General features: G+C 39.2%; 2 protein-coding genes across 2 annotated transcripts; one reads left to right on the forward strand and one right to left on the reverse strand.

Moving 5' to 3' along the window:
• Positions 1-9,069: 9,069 nt before the first annotated feature.
• Positions 9,070-11,980, reverse strand: LOC306988530 (programmed cell death 1 ligand 1-like). The gene is made up of 4 exons (XM_079593586.1): positions 11,842-11,980; positions 10,360-10,394; positions 9,961-10,284; positions 9,070-9,825 (listed from the first exon to the last, which is right to left on the reverse strand). Exons 1-4 carry the CDS (start codon positions 11,853-11,855, stop codon positions 9,728-9,730), a joined length of 471 nt encoding a protein of 156 aa, XP_079449712.1. The 5' UTR covers positions 11,856-11,980; the 3' UTR covers positions 9,070-9,727.
• A 1,100-nt stretch (positions 11,981-13,080) lies between these two features.
• Positions 13,081-16,095, forward strand: LOC306988647 (uncharacterized protein). Its single transcript, XM_079593743.1, has 6 exons — positions 13,081-13,192; positions 14,582-14,679; positions 14,770-15,093; positions 15,297-15,425; positions 15,633-15,745; positions 15,874-16,095. The coding sequence occupies exons 2-6, from the start codon at positions 14,655-14,657 to the stop codon at positions 15,964-15,966; spliced, it is 684 nt and encodes a 227-aa protein (XP_079449869.1). The 5' UTR covers positions 13,081-13,192; positions 14,582-14,654; the 3' UTR covers positions 15,967-16,095.
• The last annotated feature ends 257 nt before the right edge of the window (positions 16,096-16,352 follow it).

A 16,352-nucleotide genomic window follows, 5' to 3' on the forward strand; every position in this document is an offset into this window, starting at 1 on the left:
TCCTGCCGTCTTTAAATCTTAATGCACTGTCTGTCATGTCATGTGTTCAGTTCATTATCACAGAAAGAGCGCAGGGAGAATGCAGGGCAGGAACGTAGAGTTTCAGTGACACCCACATTCATGAGCTGCAGAGAAATTTGCCTTTCAGATTTTGCTTGTTTATTAACAGCGTCAGTAGATGCAGCTGATACAGCTTTTACGTTTTTTTCTATTGTGTCTAGCACATTTTCTGTCATTCCGAGTCTTGGCTTTACTGTCACTAAAAGAGCATGATAAGAATGTAGAATATCCAGTAACACCCTTATGTGTGTACAGAAACCAAAAGAGCAAGAACTTCAAATAAAAGGGCAAAACACAGCCCTTTTATTTATTTTCTTATGAATTTTCCTTCTCATGTGTTTGCCTGTGTCCTTGGTTGCGTATTACATTATTGATCACTCACCTGTGGCTGTTTTACCCCTTATTATCTATGATTTCCATTTGGTCAAGTTCTGTTCTCTTCTGTATTTGGTTTGGTTGGTTTGTGTTTGTTTGTGGTTTGGTTTTCCTGCATTCTCCTTGTGTTTCATGGGTTTTGAAACAAGATAGAAAGAAGAGGATTGTTGGCATAAGTAATAAGTTCAAACTGATTTCATTTGCCTATACTTTCATTCGGACACTCACTTTGTCTTTTGTTCAAACCATTAACCTTCAGGTTAAACTTCATACAATATGACTGCAGTTTATGTACTGTGTCTTAACTAAGCACTGAAACACAACAGTGAGACAAACATTCAGAAAGAGTCTGTAAATGAGACAATTCACTGTGTTTTATGTCTGAATATAAATTGTTTAAAGTTAGGGAGAAGTTCTGGACGCTGCATACAAGAGACCATTTGTGACTTTACAATATTTGCATGCTAGTTCCAATTTTTTTTCATTAAACCAGGAAGAGACTTTGCATTTGAATCAATGGTTCCATTGGGAATTTCCTGTGGGATTTTAGAAGTTATATTCACTATTTTTGAATAAAATTAGGTGGTTAACATTACTTATTTCACTTTTTGTTCTACGTCATTAAATACACAAGCACATGCCTGATGTGAATTTTCACATTGATGTGTTTTTAACGCAAGTTACACTTTGTGTTTTATACAGGAAAACTGCTAGGGAAAACGTTTAAAATGTGATTAATAAGTAAAGGTGCATAAAAGTCTTAAAGACTGTAGGCTATATAGATATTTATTAAACAAGTTTAAACTTGTGTCGGAAAACATGTAAATGAACAATCTGCTGGAGTCGTGCACATGATGCAAATGTGTTAAAGGTTAAAGACAAAGACATGTAGGCTACTCATTTGTGGAGTGTGTGTGTTGTGTTCTTCTGACATCTGTCCGATCTCAACCATGAGCAACATGTGTATATGTTTTATCTTGTGCTCACTGTATGCACACAGAAAGAAAGAATGAAATTAAATGATGTGATATCAGGGTTAATGAATAGGGGAACGATGAGCAGTTCTAATTTTGACATTAACATGAAAAATACATAAGTAATACAAAATAAATGTAAATTTGGCTAACACAACATGATGAAAGAACAGAAAAATAATTCAGGCAGGAACATACTGACAGACATATTGTCCTTTAGCAAACAATGTTCCTGTTTTAGAGTTTCGAAGTGTCATTCTGTTAATTATAGGCTACTAATACATGTAATTAAAAGCAAAAGCCTTATAGTACACTTAAGTACCGTTAAGTGTACTATAAGTGTAACAGTAGTAAACTTTAAGTGCACAACTAGTTCATAATTGCGTTTCTCATTTGTACTCCAAGTGAACTTATGGGTATAGCCTACTAGTTTACTAGTTTATACTTGTAGCAAATTTTTAGATCGAGTCCAACAACCCCAAAGCTTCACAGTCGTTTTCTCTTCATGTGTTACGCTTCATTTCATTTGGAAACATTACGCAGTTTTGATTTACACGCTGTTTAATGTTTGATGATCACGCTATTTTACATTTGTGTGAGCAATCTTCTATCACTTGTTTCAGCTTCTTCTTCTCCGGTTTTGATCCGGAGATTCTATACTAAGATGTGTCATAGCGCCCCCTACCGTATAACAGTGAAAAAATGGATAGCTGAAAATGTCTGGGGAAAGAGTAAAGTAGAATTAAAGTAAATTCCTATGTACACTACCAGTGGACTAGAAAAAATTCAGATGCGCAGAATTAGAAACATATCTGTTTTATGTCAAAATCTTCTAAGTTTCATAAGACTGTATATGAAAAACTATGTTAAAAAAAAAAGTATATTCTGTTAGCGTTCAGCCAGAGCGAGGACGCACTGAAGCGTTTTTTTTTAATAGTTCAAAGTTACTATCAGATTTAATGTTATTACCTTGACAAACTATACATCATTAAAAATATATAAGTCTCACGTTTCAGTATTTGACCACTATTGTATTCTGAGAAACTTATAGTGACAGTTATGTATTAATTTGTGTCAGGATTTATGTAATGAAAAAATTAGTCGATACCTTTAATATGAATTATGAGCGTCAGCTGCTCCATTCATAAAAAAACTCCCGTGCTGTTGTCATGAGAACGCTTGACAAAACAACGTCCCTCAGGGCTTTTGGCTCAAAAATTTGCAGATTTGGAGAAATATTGATAGATTCTCATAGGTTTACATCAGATTTCTATAGACAGTGTAGTTTTTGATAGACAGAAACACAGAGAAGCCGTCTTGCTTCGTACCCCTAGTTTATTGAACTGCCCGCTCTACCTCCGTGCTCTCTGTTTCACGTCATGGGAGGAGCGGCCGCACTTAAAGGGGACATACACATCACTCTACATCCCCCCTCTTTTAGTAGAAGACAGAAGAAATTGCAAAAGACAAAATAAAGTACAACCAACCATCTAACATTGGATGACAGAACAGGTGCAATGAAAAGAACATTTGACTGCACAAAAATCACACAAAACATGCGTACCACACATAAAGAAATATGAGAATGCATAGCACGTTTCAATCAGGTCATAACATAGTCTTTGTAACATTGGTTAGGACGGCTGACTCTTCCAGAACGAGTCACCACTGAATGCTTGTGTCACAGGTCGGGGCGGGCCAAGCCAGACTGCACCCACCCCTGAAAACCGGGAACCACCTCGAGGAACGGGTCAAGGACCAGACAGACAAGGGGATAAAAATAATGACAGTACTTTATTATATTAAAATTGGACAATTGAATAAGCACTAATTAAAACTTCTTCTTGCCGCCAGGGCAGTTCACACGTCTCTGGACCTCCTGGGATGGGAGGGGAGGAACGATCGTAGCGGGCCGGGGCTCGTTGAATGGGGATCCGGAGAAATCCTCACGCCGTCCAGGTAGGTCACCAGGTAGGTACACAAGTGTGGGGGCGAGCGAGTCACTGGAACGATATGGCGGGGTTTAACCGTTCGTCGGTATGTGAACACTCAGCTGAGGTACCTTCTCCTTCCGTTTCGGGCAGATGCTTCCAATGGAGGACGTGTGGGGACCACCAGACGGGGAGGACACTTGAAATGAAACGCTCCACTTGGTTGGGCACTGGAACGATACAGTAAGGTTCGCTGTTCAACAGCACATGAAGCTCTCTCCTGATATACCTCTCTCTTCTTCTGTACAGGGTAACCGGCTTCCAATAGGGGCGTGTGGGGACCACCAGGCTGGGAGGGCACTTGGACGGAAACGCTCCGCTTCGTTGAACACTGAAACAGTACAGGAAGGTCTTAACGGTTCCAATAGTACATGAAAACTTCAACTGATATACCTCTCTCTTCGTCTGAACAGAGCAAAGGCTTCCAATAGGGGCGTGTGGAGACCACCAGGCTGGGAGGACACTTGGGCGGAAACGCTCCGCTTCGTTGAACACTGAAACAGTACAGGAAGGTCTTAACGGTTCCAATAGTACATGAAAACTTCAACTGATATACCTCTCTCTTCGTCTGAACAGAGCAAAGGCTTCCAATAGGGGCGTGTGGAGACCACCAGGCTGGGAGGACACTTGAACGGAAACGCTCCGCTTCGTTGACCACTGAAACAGTACAGGGAGGTCTTAACGGTTCCAATAGTACATGAAAACTTTAACTGATATACCTCTCTCTTCGTCTGAACAGAGCAAAGGCTTCCAATAGGGGCGTGTGGAGACCACCAGGCTGGGAGAACACTTGAGCGACACGCTCCACTTCGTTGGACACTGGAACAAACACAGCACAGTTTTAACAGTCCAGCGATATATAAAACACTCAGCTTTAACAGGGCCGGATCTTCTCACGGAGAAAGTGGGGCTCTTGATTTGTCGACACCTTCCCCTGGAGACAGCGGGTGGAAGACTGAATGGGAAGAGTGCACGGCAGACTTCTAATATTTCTCCACACAACAATTTCACTTCACAGCACAAACCGGGTGAATCGTCACTTCAGGCACTGTAATTCCACTCACACACCGTGCGTTAGGGCCAGCACTCACCCACCGGTCTTTCTCCCACCAGATCGAATCTAGTCTTTGGCCAGGCCTCGACTTCGCTCCAGGAAAAGCAGAAGAATGTTGCAGCTGTCGTTACATTCGGCAAAGAGAAGACTGAAGTTGGAGACAGATCAACAATTCACTCGGTGTAATAATTCACTCGTGCCACACACTTCCAAACTTGCAACACCACTTCAGTGTTAGTGCACATAAACAACGGATCCAATACTCATCACTTGCGTCTTTCCCACTGCTGACGATATTCCTTAGGTTTTCGCTGACAAATCCTTCACTACTTCCTTTCTCTTCCTTAGCTTCGATCTCCAGCACTCCCCACCCAGCTATAATAAAAAGAACGACCCGCTGACAAACACAGTACTACACGGGAGGAGAACCACCCCACAGTCTGTTTTCTCTCTGCTTTTAAAGCCCCATCTGAATATGTGTCCCTCTCACAGCGTTCCCTGTAATTGCCCCACACCTGCTGTCACTCAGGCAATTGGCCTCGCTGCCATGGCAACCAATTTGCAGTGCCTTCCCCAGGAACTTAGTCCTGTTCAGGTTTTTGTCACCCCGTGACACTTGCCCTCCGTGTCAGTGTAACAATCCATGTTAGAGGATTGAGGTTGCTTGGGCCCATCAGCATTGGATGGTGTTGCGAGAGTCTCAGCATTAGTCACCACTGGAAGATCATCCTCAAAGTCAGTTGGAGGGGATTCTGAGACGTGGAGGAGATGCCGTCTGTTCCTGATGTACTTGCCACCTTGTGATGTCACAACGTAGCTATTTGGTTGCTGGGCAGGGGAAGTCACAATTGCTAGCCTGTCAAAACCACGTGCTGTCTGCATCCTGACAGTTTGCCCTGGCTTCAGTGCAGGGAGCTGATGAGCATTTCTGTCATAATAGTCTTTCCCCCTCAGTCTTTGTTTAGTGATGATGTCCTTTACGTTTGTGTGAACAACAGGCTGAAGCATGGCCTTGGTCACTGGGAGGAAGGTCCTTGTTTGTCTGGATAGAAGGCGTTGTGCAGGGGAGGGTAAGCCATCTCGTGGAAGATTACGAACATGGAGAAGTGCAGCACGGATGTCAGTATGATCACGGTAGCATTTTTCCAGAAGATGCTTGGCAGATCTAACAGCACGCTCAGCCAGTCCATTGGATTGGGGATAGTGAGGGCTGCTGCGGATATGCTTAAAGTCCCATGTGCGTGCAAAATCTTCAAAATCCTTGCACACAAACTGAGTAGCATTGTCAGTCATTAAAGTGTGAGGGACACCTTGGACTGCAAAATGTCTTTTCAGCTTTGCGATAACCGTGATGCTTCTCATGTCAGGAAGGTAATCCAGCTCAAACCAGCCTGAGAATGAATCCACAAGGACTAGATGTGTTTTACCGTGCCATTCAAACAGGTAAGCAGCCGTGAAAGACCAAGGAAGATCCGGGATGTCATGAAGCTGCAGTGGTTCTTTTGTCTGATGGGGTTTGAGTGCATTGCAGGGTGCGCAACGAGAGAGTTCAGCGTCAATATCAATGTACATTGATGGCCAATACATAATTTCCTTAGCTCTGCGCTTTGTTGCTGTAATACCAGGATGGCCCTGATGTAGCTGGCCTACATACAATTTCTGCAGCGCAGTTGGGATAATCAACCTCTCCCCTCGCAGCAGCAAGTCATCCTGAATGGCCAGCTCATCTCTCATTGAAAAGAAGGGACGCAAGGAATATGGAAGTTCTTTTGAGGTGGCTGGCCAGCCGTTTCTAATCATGTCAGAAAGCTGTTGGCATGTGACATCTTTTTGCACAGCAGCCCTGAGTTCATCTACCCGACGGGAAGATAGTACCTGGACAGTCATGACCTCCAGCAGGTCATCAGTGAGTTGTGGGTCAGATGTGGAGAGGTGGGCCCGGGACAAAGCATCAGCCACAAACAGCTCCTTACCACGTTTGAAGATGACATCCAAGTGATAACGATGCAGTTTCATCATCATACCCTGTAGTCGGGGTGAGGCCGTGTGGAGTGGCTTCTTTAATATGGTTATTAAGGGCTGATGATCAGTTTCTACAGTGACAGGGCGGCCATAGATAAAATCATGGAATTGTTTTGTCGCAAACACAAGTGCCAGCATTTCCTTTTCAATTTGAGCGTAACGATACTCAGTGGGCGTGAGGGCTCTTGACGCAAATGCCACAGGCCGCCCTCGCTGTAAACATACTGCACCCAGGCCATGTTGAGAGGCATCCGCAGAGAGAACTACTGGTACGGACGTGTCAAAATATTGTAACACTGGGGGGTTTGTCAAAGCCTGTTTCAGTCTTGCAAAAGCCTTGTCATGAGTCTCATGCCAGCAATGGACTCCGCATGAATGGCACATAGCAAATTTTATCTGGCCCGGCCAGCTCCGTTCCACAGAACCCCTTTTTTGCTCGGCCCATATACCGCAAAGAATGGCGGCCCTGTAGTGGCTCAGATCCGTACTGACACTAGCCCAAGTCTCAGCCATTTAATAACCATAACAGGGCCTGAACTGGGCAAGAACTGGTTTTAATAGTGGTGCCGATTCTAAGCCATTAATAAACCATAACAACACTAGCTTTTATCTAGACCCATCCATTTAATAACCCACAACTGCACCTGAATATATAAAATTATATGATGTTTTATTAACAAAGTTCGGGAGGAGCACGTTCAGATAATTATCATGAGTGGAGAGCACTCAGCAATCAATGATAAGAGGTTTATGTATAGATACACCAATCTCACCTCAATCCATTGACAGTTTGGCAGCATCCCTCCACCACACCTTCTCCACACTTCTAGTCCTAACTACTTACATACGGGGGGAGAACCGGGCCGAACTTCAAGCTCAGAGCCCTCCTCCTGGACAGCACACCAAATATTAAACCTTACCCCGTCTAATTGTAAGTGAGTGTGAAGTACTTCATGGTGAACAAAGTAAAATACCTCACGATAATGGTGAAATTATCACAGAGATTTTAAATTGTAGTATTGTTTCAAATTAATCTTTGAACTGATAAACAGAATGAAAAGAACTGTCATTCCTGTGATCATTTTACCATTATCATGTGGTGTAAAATACACCACAACAAACACAATAAAATGATCATAAAAGTATTACATTTTGTGGAACAGAGCTGGCCCAGATACAATTTCCTATGTGGGAAAGTGGATTATGGCCACACATGGTCACAAGCCTGATTTGGGCCAGATAATCAATGGACTGATCTGGGCCACACTCCTCCCACCAACATTCGTTACTGTATTTCCAAATATTAACTCGCCTAAACTGCACTCTCCACACTTTACATTATAGGCTACATATACTTTTACATTTACAAATACTATATATTTTTTTATATTAGTTAAAATCTCTTCATAAGTAATATTAATTAATAAATCAGCTTTATAAAGCCAGATAAGACATTTAAATGCGCTCATAAGTGGATGTACAACTTATTCTCAAACTGAAGGCATGTTTTAGGCTCTGAAAAGGTTATAAAGTCAAGAATACTTCAAATGTCCCAATGAACGAAGATAAATTTGTAAATGAACAATCTGTTGGAGTCGTGCACATGATGCAAATGTCTTCAAGGTTAAAGACAAAGGCTGCGTCCCAATTCGCATAGGCTACTATCCGTCCTAAATAGTATTCGAAAGTAGAATTAGTACGTCCCAAATCGTAGTAGCTATGTTGTTGAAATAAGTGTTCCAAAGATACCCGGGTGGTCTACTATTTCCGGTCATAATCCGAAGTGCAGGTCGATGAACACTAACTAATATTGCCCATAACCCATCGCGCGTTAGGCGAGGATTCGGTTAGAACTACAAACACGAGTGAAAAGTGTTAAAAAAAACTACAGACATGGAGGACGCGCGAGTCCGGCGTTATGTAGAGAGGTTTAGATAAAGGGGTTTGAGTGATTAATTATCAGTATCTAACCTGACGAAAATGTATTTATTCAATGTTGTCTACATTATATTGCATCTGCAGCAGCATTGTGAACTTTTGTAAAGACACGTTTAGCCATTAACTTTTAAATGCATCATTATATTCAAATTCCAAACACATGAGGAGAGTCTCCGCATGACATGAGAGACCCGCGACTGGCAGATGAACGTGCTACTACATTTCTCTCCGAAACGGTAGGAAATTAAATTAGATTGAATGGAGGATTTTAACTGTGACAAGATGATTGACAGGGCAGTTTACGGTGACAGGATGCACGCGACAGATCTGTCCATTAAAGATGACGAAGTAGTAGGTATGTCTCAAAGCTTGCCTACTTTTTTGCTACACACTCAAAAGTATATACTTTTTCTTCACAAAAAGAGTAAATACTTTTAGGTCGTAGTATAAGTAGGCGAATTGGGACCCAGCCACGGACTCCATTGACTCATTTGTGGAATCACCACTGTCCTGAAACATTCTGCTGTTGAATCTGAAAAAAAAAATATCTCTGATTGTTCTGATGACAACATTCTTCTCATTTCTGAGAAAACATTTACTTTTAGTGAAAATCTTATTACTTATAACAAGCAAATGATTTGAACACAGACATTTGCATATTTCATCTAAAAGTTTATTGTATCGAGTACATAAAGACGTCTGAAATGTGAATACTGAAATAAAGCTTTGAATAGGAATAAATGAATCAGATTTAGTAAATGAAATGGTATTAAACATAAAACAACACTTAAAGAGTAAAACAAATACTGGAAAACACAAAATAATGAAAGAAACAGAATTGTTAAGGCGCCAACTTACTGAAATGTCTCGTTAATTTGAGGAAATTGAGGAAAATCACTGTGTCGTTTTTTAAGTTGATTTTTTAGCAAAAAAAATTTGTTTTTTAAAAACTATATGTGCTCATTATAGAATTACGTCTACCAACTAAGCGTAGCGTAGAATCTGCCATTTATAATACATACGGGTGAGCTGCTCGAATGGAGGAAGCCATGTTGCGCCTCCATCTTGAAAATACATTAGCCAAAGAGGGACATACCTGGACATTCAAGCTTCGCCTTTCGTGTTTTTACACTCATTGGCACCGTGACGAATGCGAGCGGGAGATTACTCGCGACTGCCGGCAGATTTGAAATAATACGCCACCGTAGGAGTTAAAACGCCCTCGGAATGGGAGGGGCCAGAAAGTAATATTCACCGCTAGATTGGAGTAATTCATACACAGAGTAGCTTTAAGAAAAAAATGATGAAACCAGCTATATAAGCACTATTGAAACTACAGACAATACAATGTAAACCCAGAGCAAAGGAGATGATGTCACCACATCTGAACCTATTTTTCTTCCTTGCTTTCCTGCAACAACAAAAGTGAAGAAAAACAACATGACTGCGCTGTGATAAAGACAACAGATACGACTATATACAGCAGCATTCAGACTGGAGCAACATCGACTTTCTAATCATATATTAATAAACACGTTTCACACACCGTTGATGATCAGCCGTACAGTCTTCTGTTCAGATGAGTGTGAGATGAGGCAGATGAACTCTCCTGCGTCAGAGTGAGTGAGACCGCTGAGTCTGATGAAGAAGTTTCCTCTCGCATACTCTTCAGGGAATGTTTCAGCTCGGCTCTTGTAGTCTGGGTCCCGTGACTCTGAATGACGGCCTCCAATTATATCACACACAATCTTGCTGCCGTTGTGTCTCCAGTGCACAGTAATGTCTTGAAGTTTCTGATCATGTTCAGTGGAAGAACACGGCAGGAGAACAGAACCGCCAATAACACCCTCTACTGTTTCCTGCAGACACACTGAAACCACACAAACTTTAACTGTAAACACACAGTCTAACATTTATGCAGTTTAAGTGTTTGTTTCGTGCTCACCTTTGTTTATCAGCACTGCAAACACGCAGATGAAGCTGAAATTGTAGAAACACACACACACAAAAAAAACGTTTTACTTAACCTCAACCAGAAGAGCATTTTGCTAGCAAAAATAGAAGGCACTAAATCTCATCTAAACGCAATCATTGAATGTTCACCACATCTGAACCACATGAGGCGCAGCATACTCTTATTAATATTGCTCTTATTAATATTGCTCTTATTAATCGGAACATCAATATTTGTAAGATTTATTCTATATGAACAGTTATTGGGTCATTGTGTAACAGTGATCTGTGAATTTGGCTGTTTGTGAACCAGGGATTTGTGGACAAAGATTTTGTAAAAAAAAAAAAAAAAAAAATATATATATATATATATATAGGCTATTTATTGTTTTTTATTTTGAAGTGAACTGTTATGTAATATGACCCATCACAACTGGGGCAGGATGTCTTCATTTAAAGTCGGCATGAAACGGAAGTTGCAACAGTCTTTTTTTCTTCTTATTGTGATGTATGAGTGAAATGGCTTCTCGAATAAGAAAAAATTAACTATTTTCATGGTAAAAATTAATCTATACTTATTATAATCCATGCAGTTATTATTTAAATTTAACTTTTTCATTAATCATCATCACCTATGTATAGGCCAATTAAATTGAATCATAAAAATATAATAAAAAAAACACAGGCCTATAGCCTCACTCATAATTATATGCCTAAGATGAATAAGATATGCCGTCATTATTCAACAACTAAACTTATTTTGCAAATATTCCAATTATTCCCCTTAATAATGTATTGGATTTATAAGATAAGATAGGCTAAGATAAGATAAGATAAGATAGCCTAAGATAAGATAAGATAAGATAAGCTAGGCTAAGATAAGAATATTTATTGTCATTGTATGCACACAGTAGCCTACACATCAACGAAATGGAGTTAGCAGCTCTAAAAAAGATCATAAAACAATAAGTAGTAAATAGCCTAACTGTTGCCTCATCATCATGCACATGTTAAAATCATTTCTAAATTGTTACAGTTTAGCAGATGATATTCTTAAGTTGACTCTTCCTCACCCATACCTTTCTGGTAAAACCTGAAATACACTGTAATACTAGACAAATCAAAATATATCAACTTACACTAACTGCACGTACGCCCTGGCTGAGATTAATACAAAATGCTAACAATAATGCTAATAGCTAATGACTAAATTAAAATGATAGTAGCTAAAGATACATCTTTATCATTAATAAACTAAGCCATGTTTTATGTAGGCTAATCATGACGTCAATGCTGTCTCTGGTAAATGTTTGTTTAAACAAAAAACAGTCGATGGCCAAAGCACACACACACACACACCTTGCAGACCAAAAGCAAACATCATGCGCTCGTGCTGTGACTGACTGTGATTTAATCTTCCACCTACGACACACCTTTGTAGAAAAACAGCGTTAATTCATGCATAAATCATTACCTGGTGATCATCATAGTGCCCTGTTATTATTCAAATATTGTTTTTAAAATAGCCTATAAAATGTAGTATTTATGACATTAGGTCAGATGCTACTTTTTTTAAACGAAAGTACAGTTAAAACTTCCGCATTATGAGCAGGTTTAACCAGTAGTATATTCCTGCACAACCGGAGGCTGCAGTTTTAGGACCCCAGTTTTAGGACCGCAGTTTTAGGACCCTAGTTTTTTGTGATAGCGCCACCTACCGAACTGGATGATATAGCGGCGGCTGCTGTTTCAGGACCGCAGTTCTAGGATCCAGGTGGTTTAGTTTGTACATAGTATCAAGATCCACCTTGATCCTAAGTCTCATTAGAAAATATATATATATATTAACAAATAAGATTATGGAATAGAATAGCTCCTGCAGCAGGTGGATTAGAGCAAGTAGCATCAAGCTACACGATACAATTTAAAATATTAATATTAAACTTTTACTTAAAGCTCACTTTAAACCACCATCGAGTAAGATAGGATATTTGTACCATATTCCGGTCGCGGTTTAAAATGGTTTTAAGTCATAAAAAGATGTTGAAATATGGTATAATAAAGCAATTTATATGCAGCTAATGGCTACACCTTTCTTGGCAATACTGTAAACATTGTTAATTCATATGAAAATACCCAAAATTGCACGAAAATCACACACAAACCACATATACTCGAAATCGTGCATTTATTAGCTTCTTGTTTCAGGTGAAGAGATGTGTCTTAGCTTTGTTATCACGGATAACAGGACCGCGTCATGCAGAAGGGTAGGATTATTGTCACGTTGAACCACGTGAGATGATTGACAGCTGTACAGCGAATGAGATTTGCGTACATTACTGACGCAAATCAGGAAGAGGAGACCCAGATCTCTCTGTGTTCGCTGTTTGAGTTTTATCATAAACACTATCGAGTCTTAAATCTTTCTAATGATGCTCAGTTTGTCCAGATAAAATAAGTAAGAGTGTGATGTTTTAACGAGTAATGAATGTTGAACAACAATCTGTTGTGATCAACAATGTGATCTTTTATCTTTGCCGCGAAAGGGGTTAAATTTGTGCTTTTGGTAATCCAGTTCTGTAGGTGGCGCTGTCACAATAAACTAGGGTCCTAAAACTGCGGTCCTAAAACTGGGGTCCTGAAACTGCAGCCTCCAGTTGTGCAGGAATACCCTTCTCGGTTTAACGAGATTTTCGGTTTCTGAGATTTTCGGTTTCAGTGGCTTCATGAATATTCATGAGTTTATCCGGGCATGCGCGCAGAACTGAGGGATTTGGTTCACGCTCCTCGTTTCTCAGGAGTTTAATGGATTATTTAAAAAAAAGGTAAATGTATTTCAGCGCGAACTTAAACTGCAATTGTTTATCGTTTCGTCAAGTTCATAATGTTTTTAGTAGGCTAGTTTGCACGTTTTTGTGCAGGCGTCCCCGACTGAATACAGTATTCACTTCGTGTAGACTAAAGTTAGGAAAGCAGCAAACTTCAACTCGTTCATCATTTCGTTGTGCTTTTCCTTTATACCTTGCGATGCTTTTAAACTTTGTCTTTTGTAATAATTTGTTGAATGTCACTGCCCGTAACAACTGAAATAAACCCGTAATGTATCCGTGATCCATAAACCTGTTCTGAGCCAAATAATTGAACTATTCAGCTTTCTCCATGTTCTCTGGTTGTGAACTCTCTGCTGTTGTGAAAGTCATATAATGCCGAAAAATGTTGCTGACATTTCATTGATTTGTCATAGTCCTATTTCCAATTTAAAAAAAATGTATACAAGCTAAACAGTAAATTATAATGATTTCTGAAGGATTATGTGGAGTTAATCTGGAGTAATGATCTCTGCCATCACAACAAAAAACCTACTAATACTAAACTTTTGAACAGTAGCCTAGTGTATATATTATGATATCATTATTTTGCCAGTATGTATATTTGTGAATATACATTTTGTGAATGTTAAATTGGTTTTATGAAGCCCACCACATGACATTCTGATTATGAAAATCTTATGAGAAAAAATCTTGGGAGCTTGGTTTGTTTTCTGGCCATCATGGGATCATTTTATGGATTTAGTTTTCATTTATTAAATTAGATTTATTTAAATTAAATGGGAAATAACATGTTAAACATGTTATTGTCTACTGGCCTCTAGAGGCTGAAAACTGCAGTTCTCCACTCGATCCACACGCTGGAGACCTCTGGTCTCACCACTGGATGGCAGCTGTTACTGACTGACTCTCTGTGTTTCATGTGATTGTCTGTTCACTTTAAAATGTCCCACTTTCATGGTTCACACACTCAAGGTTCATCATACACTCAAGATCAAACCCTGAGTTGACAGAGAACGTTTATGAAACGTGACTGACACCGCATTGGATTAGTTTGGTCTGGTCTTACCAGTTCAGTAACTGTGTGAGTTTTTCTCACTCAACAGAATCAACCCTGCTTGTGTGACAGTAGCAGATACAGATCTAGAATCAAAAGATTTAGTTGATATTTCTCTGCAGCCACTTAGTTAAATCAAACACCAACGTGTCACTTTAATATGATTTACAATATCAAAGGTCTTGTGAAAACTAAATTATTAAACCAGTGATTATTAAAACATAAAATATTTTTGTGAAGTGATGATGGGGCATTAGATGTTGTGGTCAGAGTTTTTGACTTCCTCTGCTTGATGTGAAATGTTTTCTGTCTTCCGGTGTTTTCTTCAGAGCTGCAGTAGATTCATCTTAATGTTGTGCGGAGGGAAGAAGAGTCATATTGAAGTGTTTTAATCTCGACAACATGAAGATCATTCAGCTTCAGCTCTGTGAGTTTATATTAATACATTATGCTTTGTTATTAATTGTTTTGTTATCGGTTATGCTATGCAATAATGCTATTGTATTTTCTATCATAGATGTATTAATCTGTTGTCGAGCTGCAGTATCAGATCAACCCACTGATCCGGGATCAGATGTGACCATAAACTGTGATCTTGAGGAAAATGAGGTTTATTGGATTTTTCTGAAAACTCCAGATCCTCCAACAGTGATTCTACGGTCAATGTCAACCACTCCATTACCTTTTTACTTTAATACAACATTCAGAAAGAAATATTCAGTGCAGTTTAAACATCGTCTGGTTATTAATAATGTGGCCGCTGATGAATTAGGAGTTTATTACTGTATGAACACAGATTCACCTCTAAAACTCAGCAACAGCACCAGACTGCACTTCACCGGTGAGGTCATTTACTTTTTCAGATCATAATGATGATCAGTGCAGTCATTCACTTCAGACTTTGACACATTAACAACATAATTATTTTTCATTTCTTGATCCACACAGATATCAATATATTATATATATTATATTTCAGATATGTGAAACTGCAGTCATTGTGTAGATCCTGACATTGACCAACTTTGAACACTTTCATTACAGAATCAACTCAACTAACTGAGTGTCACAATCATACGGCGGTGGAGTTTATTGATCAGAATCAGACGCAATGGAAGATTATTATCATCATATCTGCTCTGATGAACGGGCTTCTGCTCGTCGCGGTGATAGGTGAGTTATTTTTCTTTAGTTTAGAAAATTCAATATAAATTTACAATTTGTAAAAATATCAATATGATGCTCTTATCCACAGGCAGCTGAGGTTTATTTTGACTTCAACAATTCACTCGGAATTTATCTGACTTCAAATATATATATGTAAAGAAAGAATACAGCCTTTAATAAATATTGAATCTGATTTAGCTGTTTTATTTGTAGGACTGGTAAAGGTTTTTGTTGTTGGAAACAGAAAGTCTGCAGAAGAATCACAACTCAGCACTGATCTACTACAGCAAAATCAAGTTATAGAAGAGGATCAGGAGCAATTACAGGTCAAATATGTTAAACACATTTTTTTTTAACAAACTTTAGCTTATTGTTTAGATTGTGAAATACTTTTTTGATTCGGCAACAACTGCAGCTGAAACACTAATACAGTTTTCTTCATTTCTCTTTTTAGTACGCCACGATGGATTTTTCCAAGATGCGTAGAAATATTCGCTCCAGCCAAATCAACAGCACATATGCAGCTCTAAACCTGCCGAAGTCATGAACACACGAGTATGACCATTATACGACTATTACCCTTTTCAGGTTATCATATTTAAACATGATTTTATGACTTTTACAACTTAAACAAAGTGTGCATTAAATCTAAGTGGAACATTGGATATCTATTGATCTATTGTTGGTAACTCAAACATGCATGTTCATTGGCTGAGATGCCATGCATTTCAAGACTGATAGATATTTACATTATTATTATTACTAAAATATTTACTCAAATAATAATAAAAAATCGTTCAAATGTAGGCCTAGATCAAGTGACCAGAACTGTATTTTTCAGTGCTTCAAGTTCTCAGAGAGACAAGTGCAGAAATATGAAGCAGTGACACATTCATGATTATTATCCGTTTTGCAAACTTTTGCATTTATCAT

The sequence above is a fragment of the Phoxinus phoxinus genome (genome assembly GCF_949152265.1).
Source record: "Phoxinus phoxinus genome assembly, chromosome: 20".
Classification (NCBI taxonomy): domain Eukaryota; kingdom Metazoa; phylum Chordata; class Actinopteri; order Cypriniformes; family Leuciscidae; genus Phoxinus; species Phoxinus phoxinus.

What these genes read in the sequence shown, in the direction of transcription:
- LOC306988530 (XM_079593586.1), bottom strand. An exon ending in TGCAGTGCTGATAAACAAAG is followed by an intron (nt 10,285 to 10,359) that starts GTGAGCACGAAA and finishes GTGTGGTTTCAG; the next exon opens with TGTGTCTGCAGGAAACAGTA. An exon ending in TGTACGGCTGATCATCAACG is followed by an intron (nt 9,826 to 9,960) that starts GTGTGTGAAACG and finishes TTGTTGTTGCAG; the next exon opens with GAAAGCAAGGAAGAAAAATA.
- LOC306988647 (XM_079593743.1), top strand. Translation starts at nt 14,655, where the DNA reads ATGAAGATCATTCAGCTTCAGCTCT. An exon ending in GATCATTCAGCTTCAGCTCT is followed by an intron (nt 14,680 to 14,769) that starts GTGAGTTTATAT and finishes TTTCTATCATAG; the next exon opens with ATGTATTAATCTGTTGTCGA. An exon ending in CACCAGACTGCACTTCACCG is followed by an intron (nt 15,094 to 15,296) that starts GTGAGGTCATTT and finishes CTTTCATTACAG; the next exon opens with AATCAACTCAACTAACTGAG.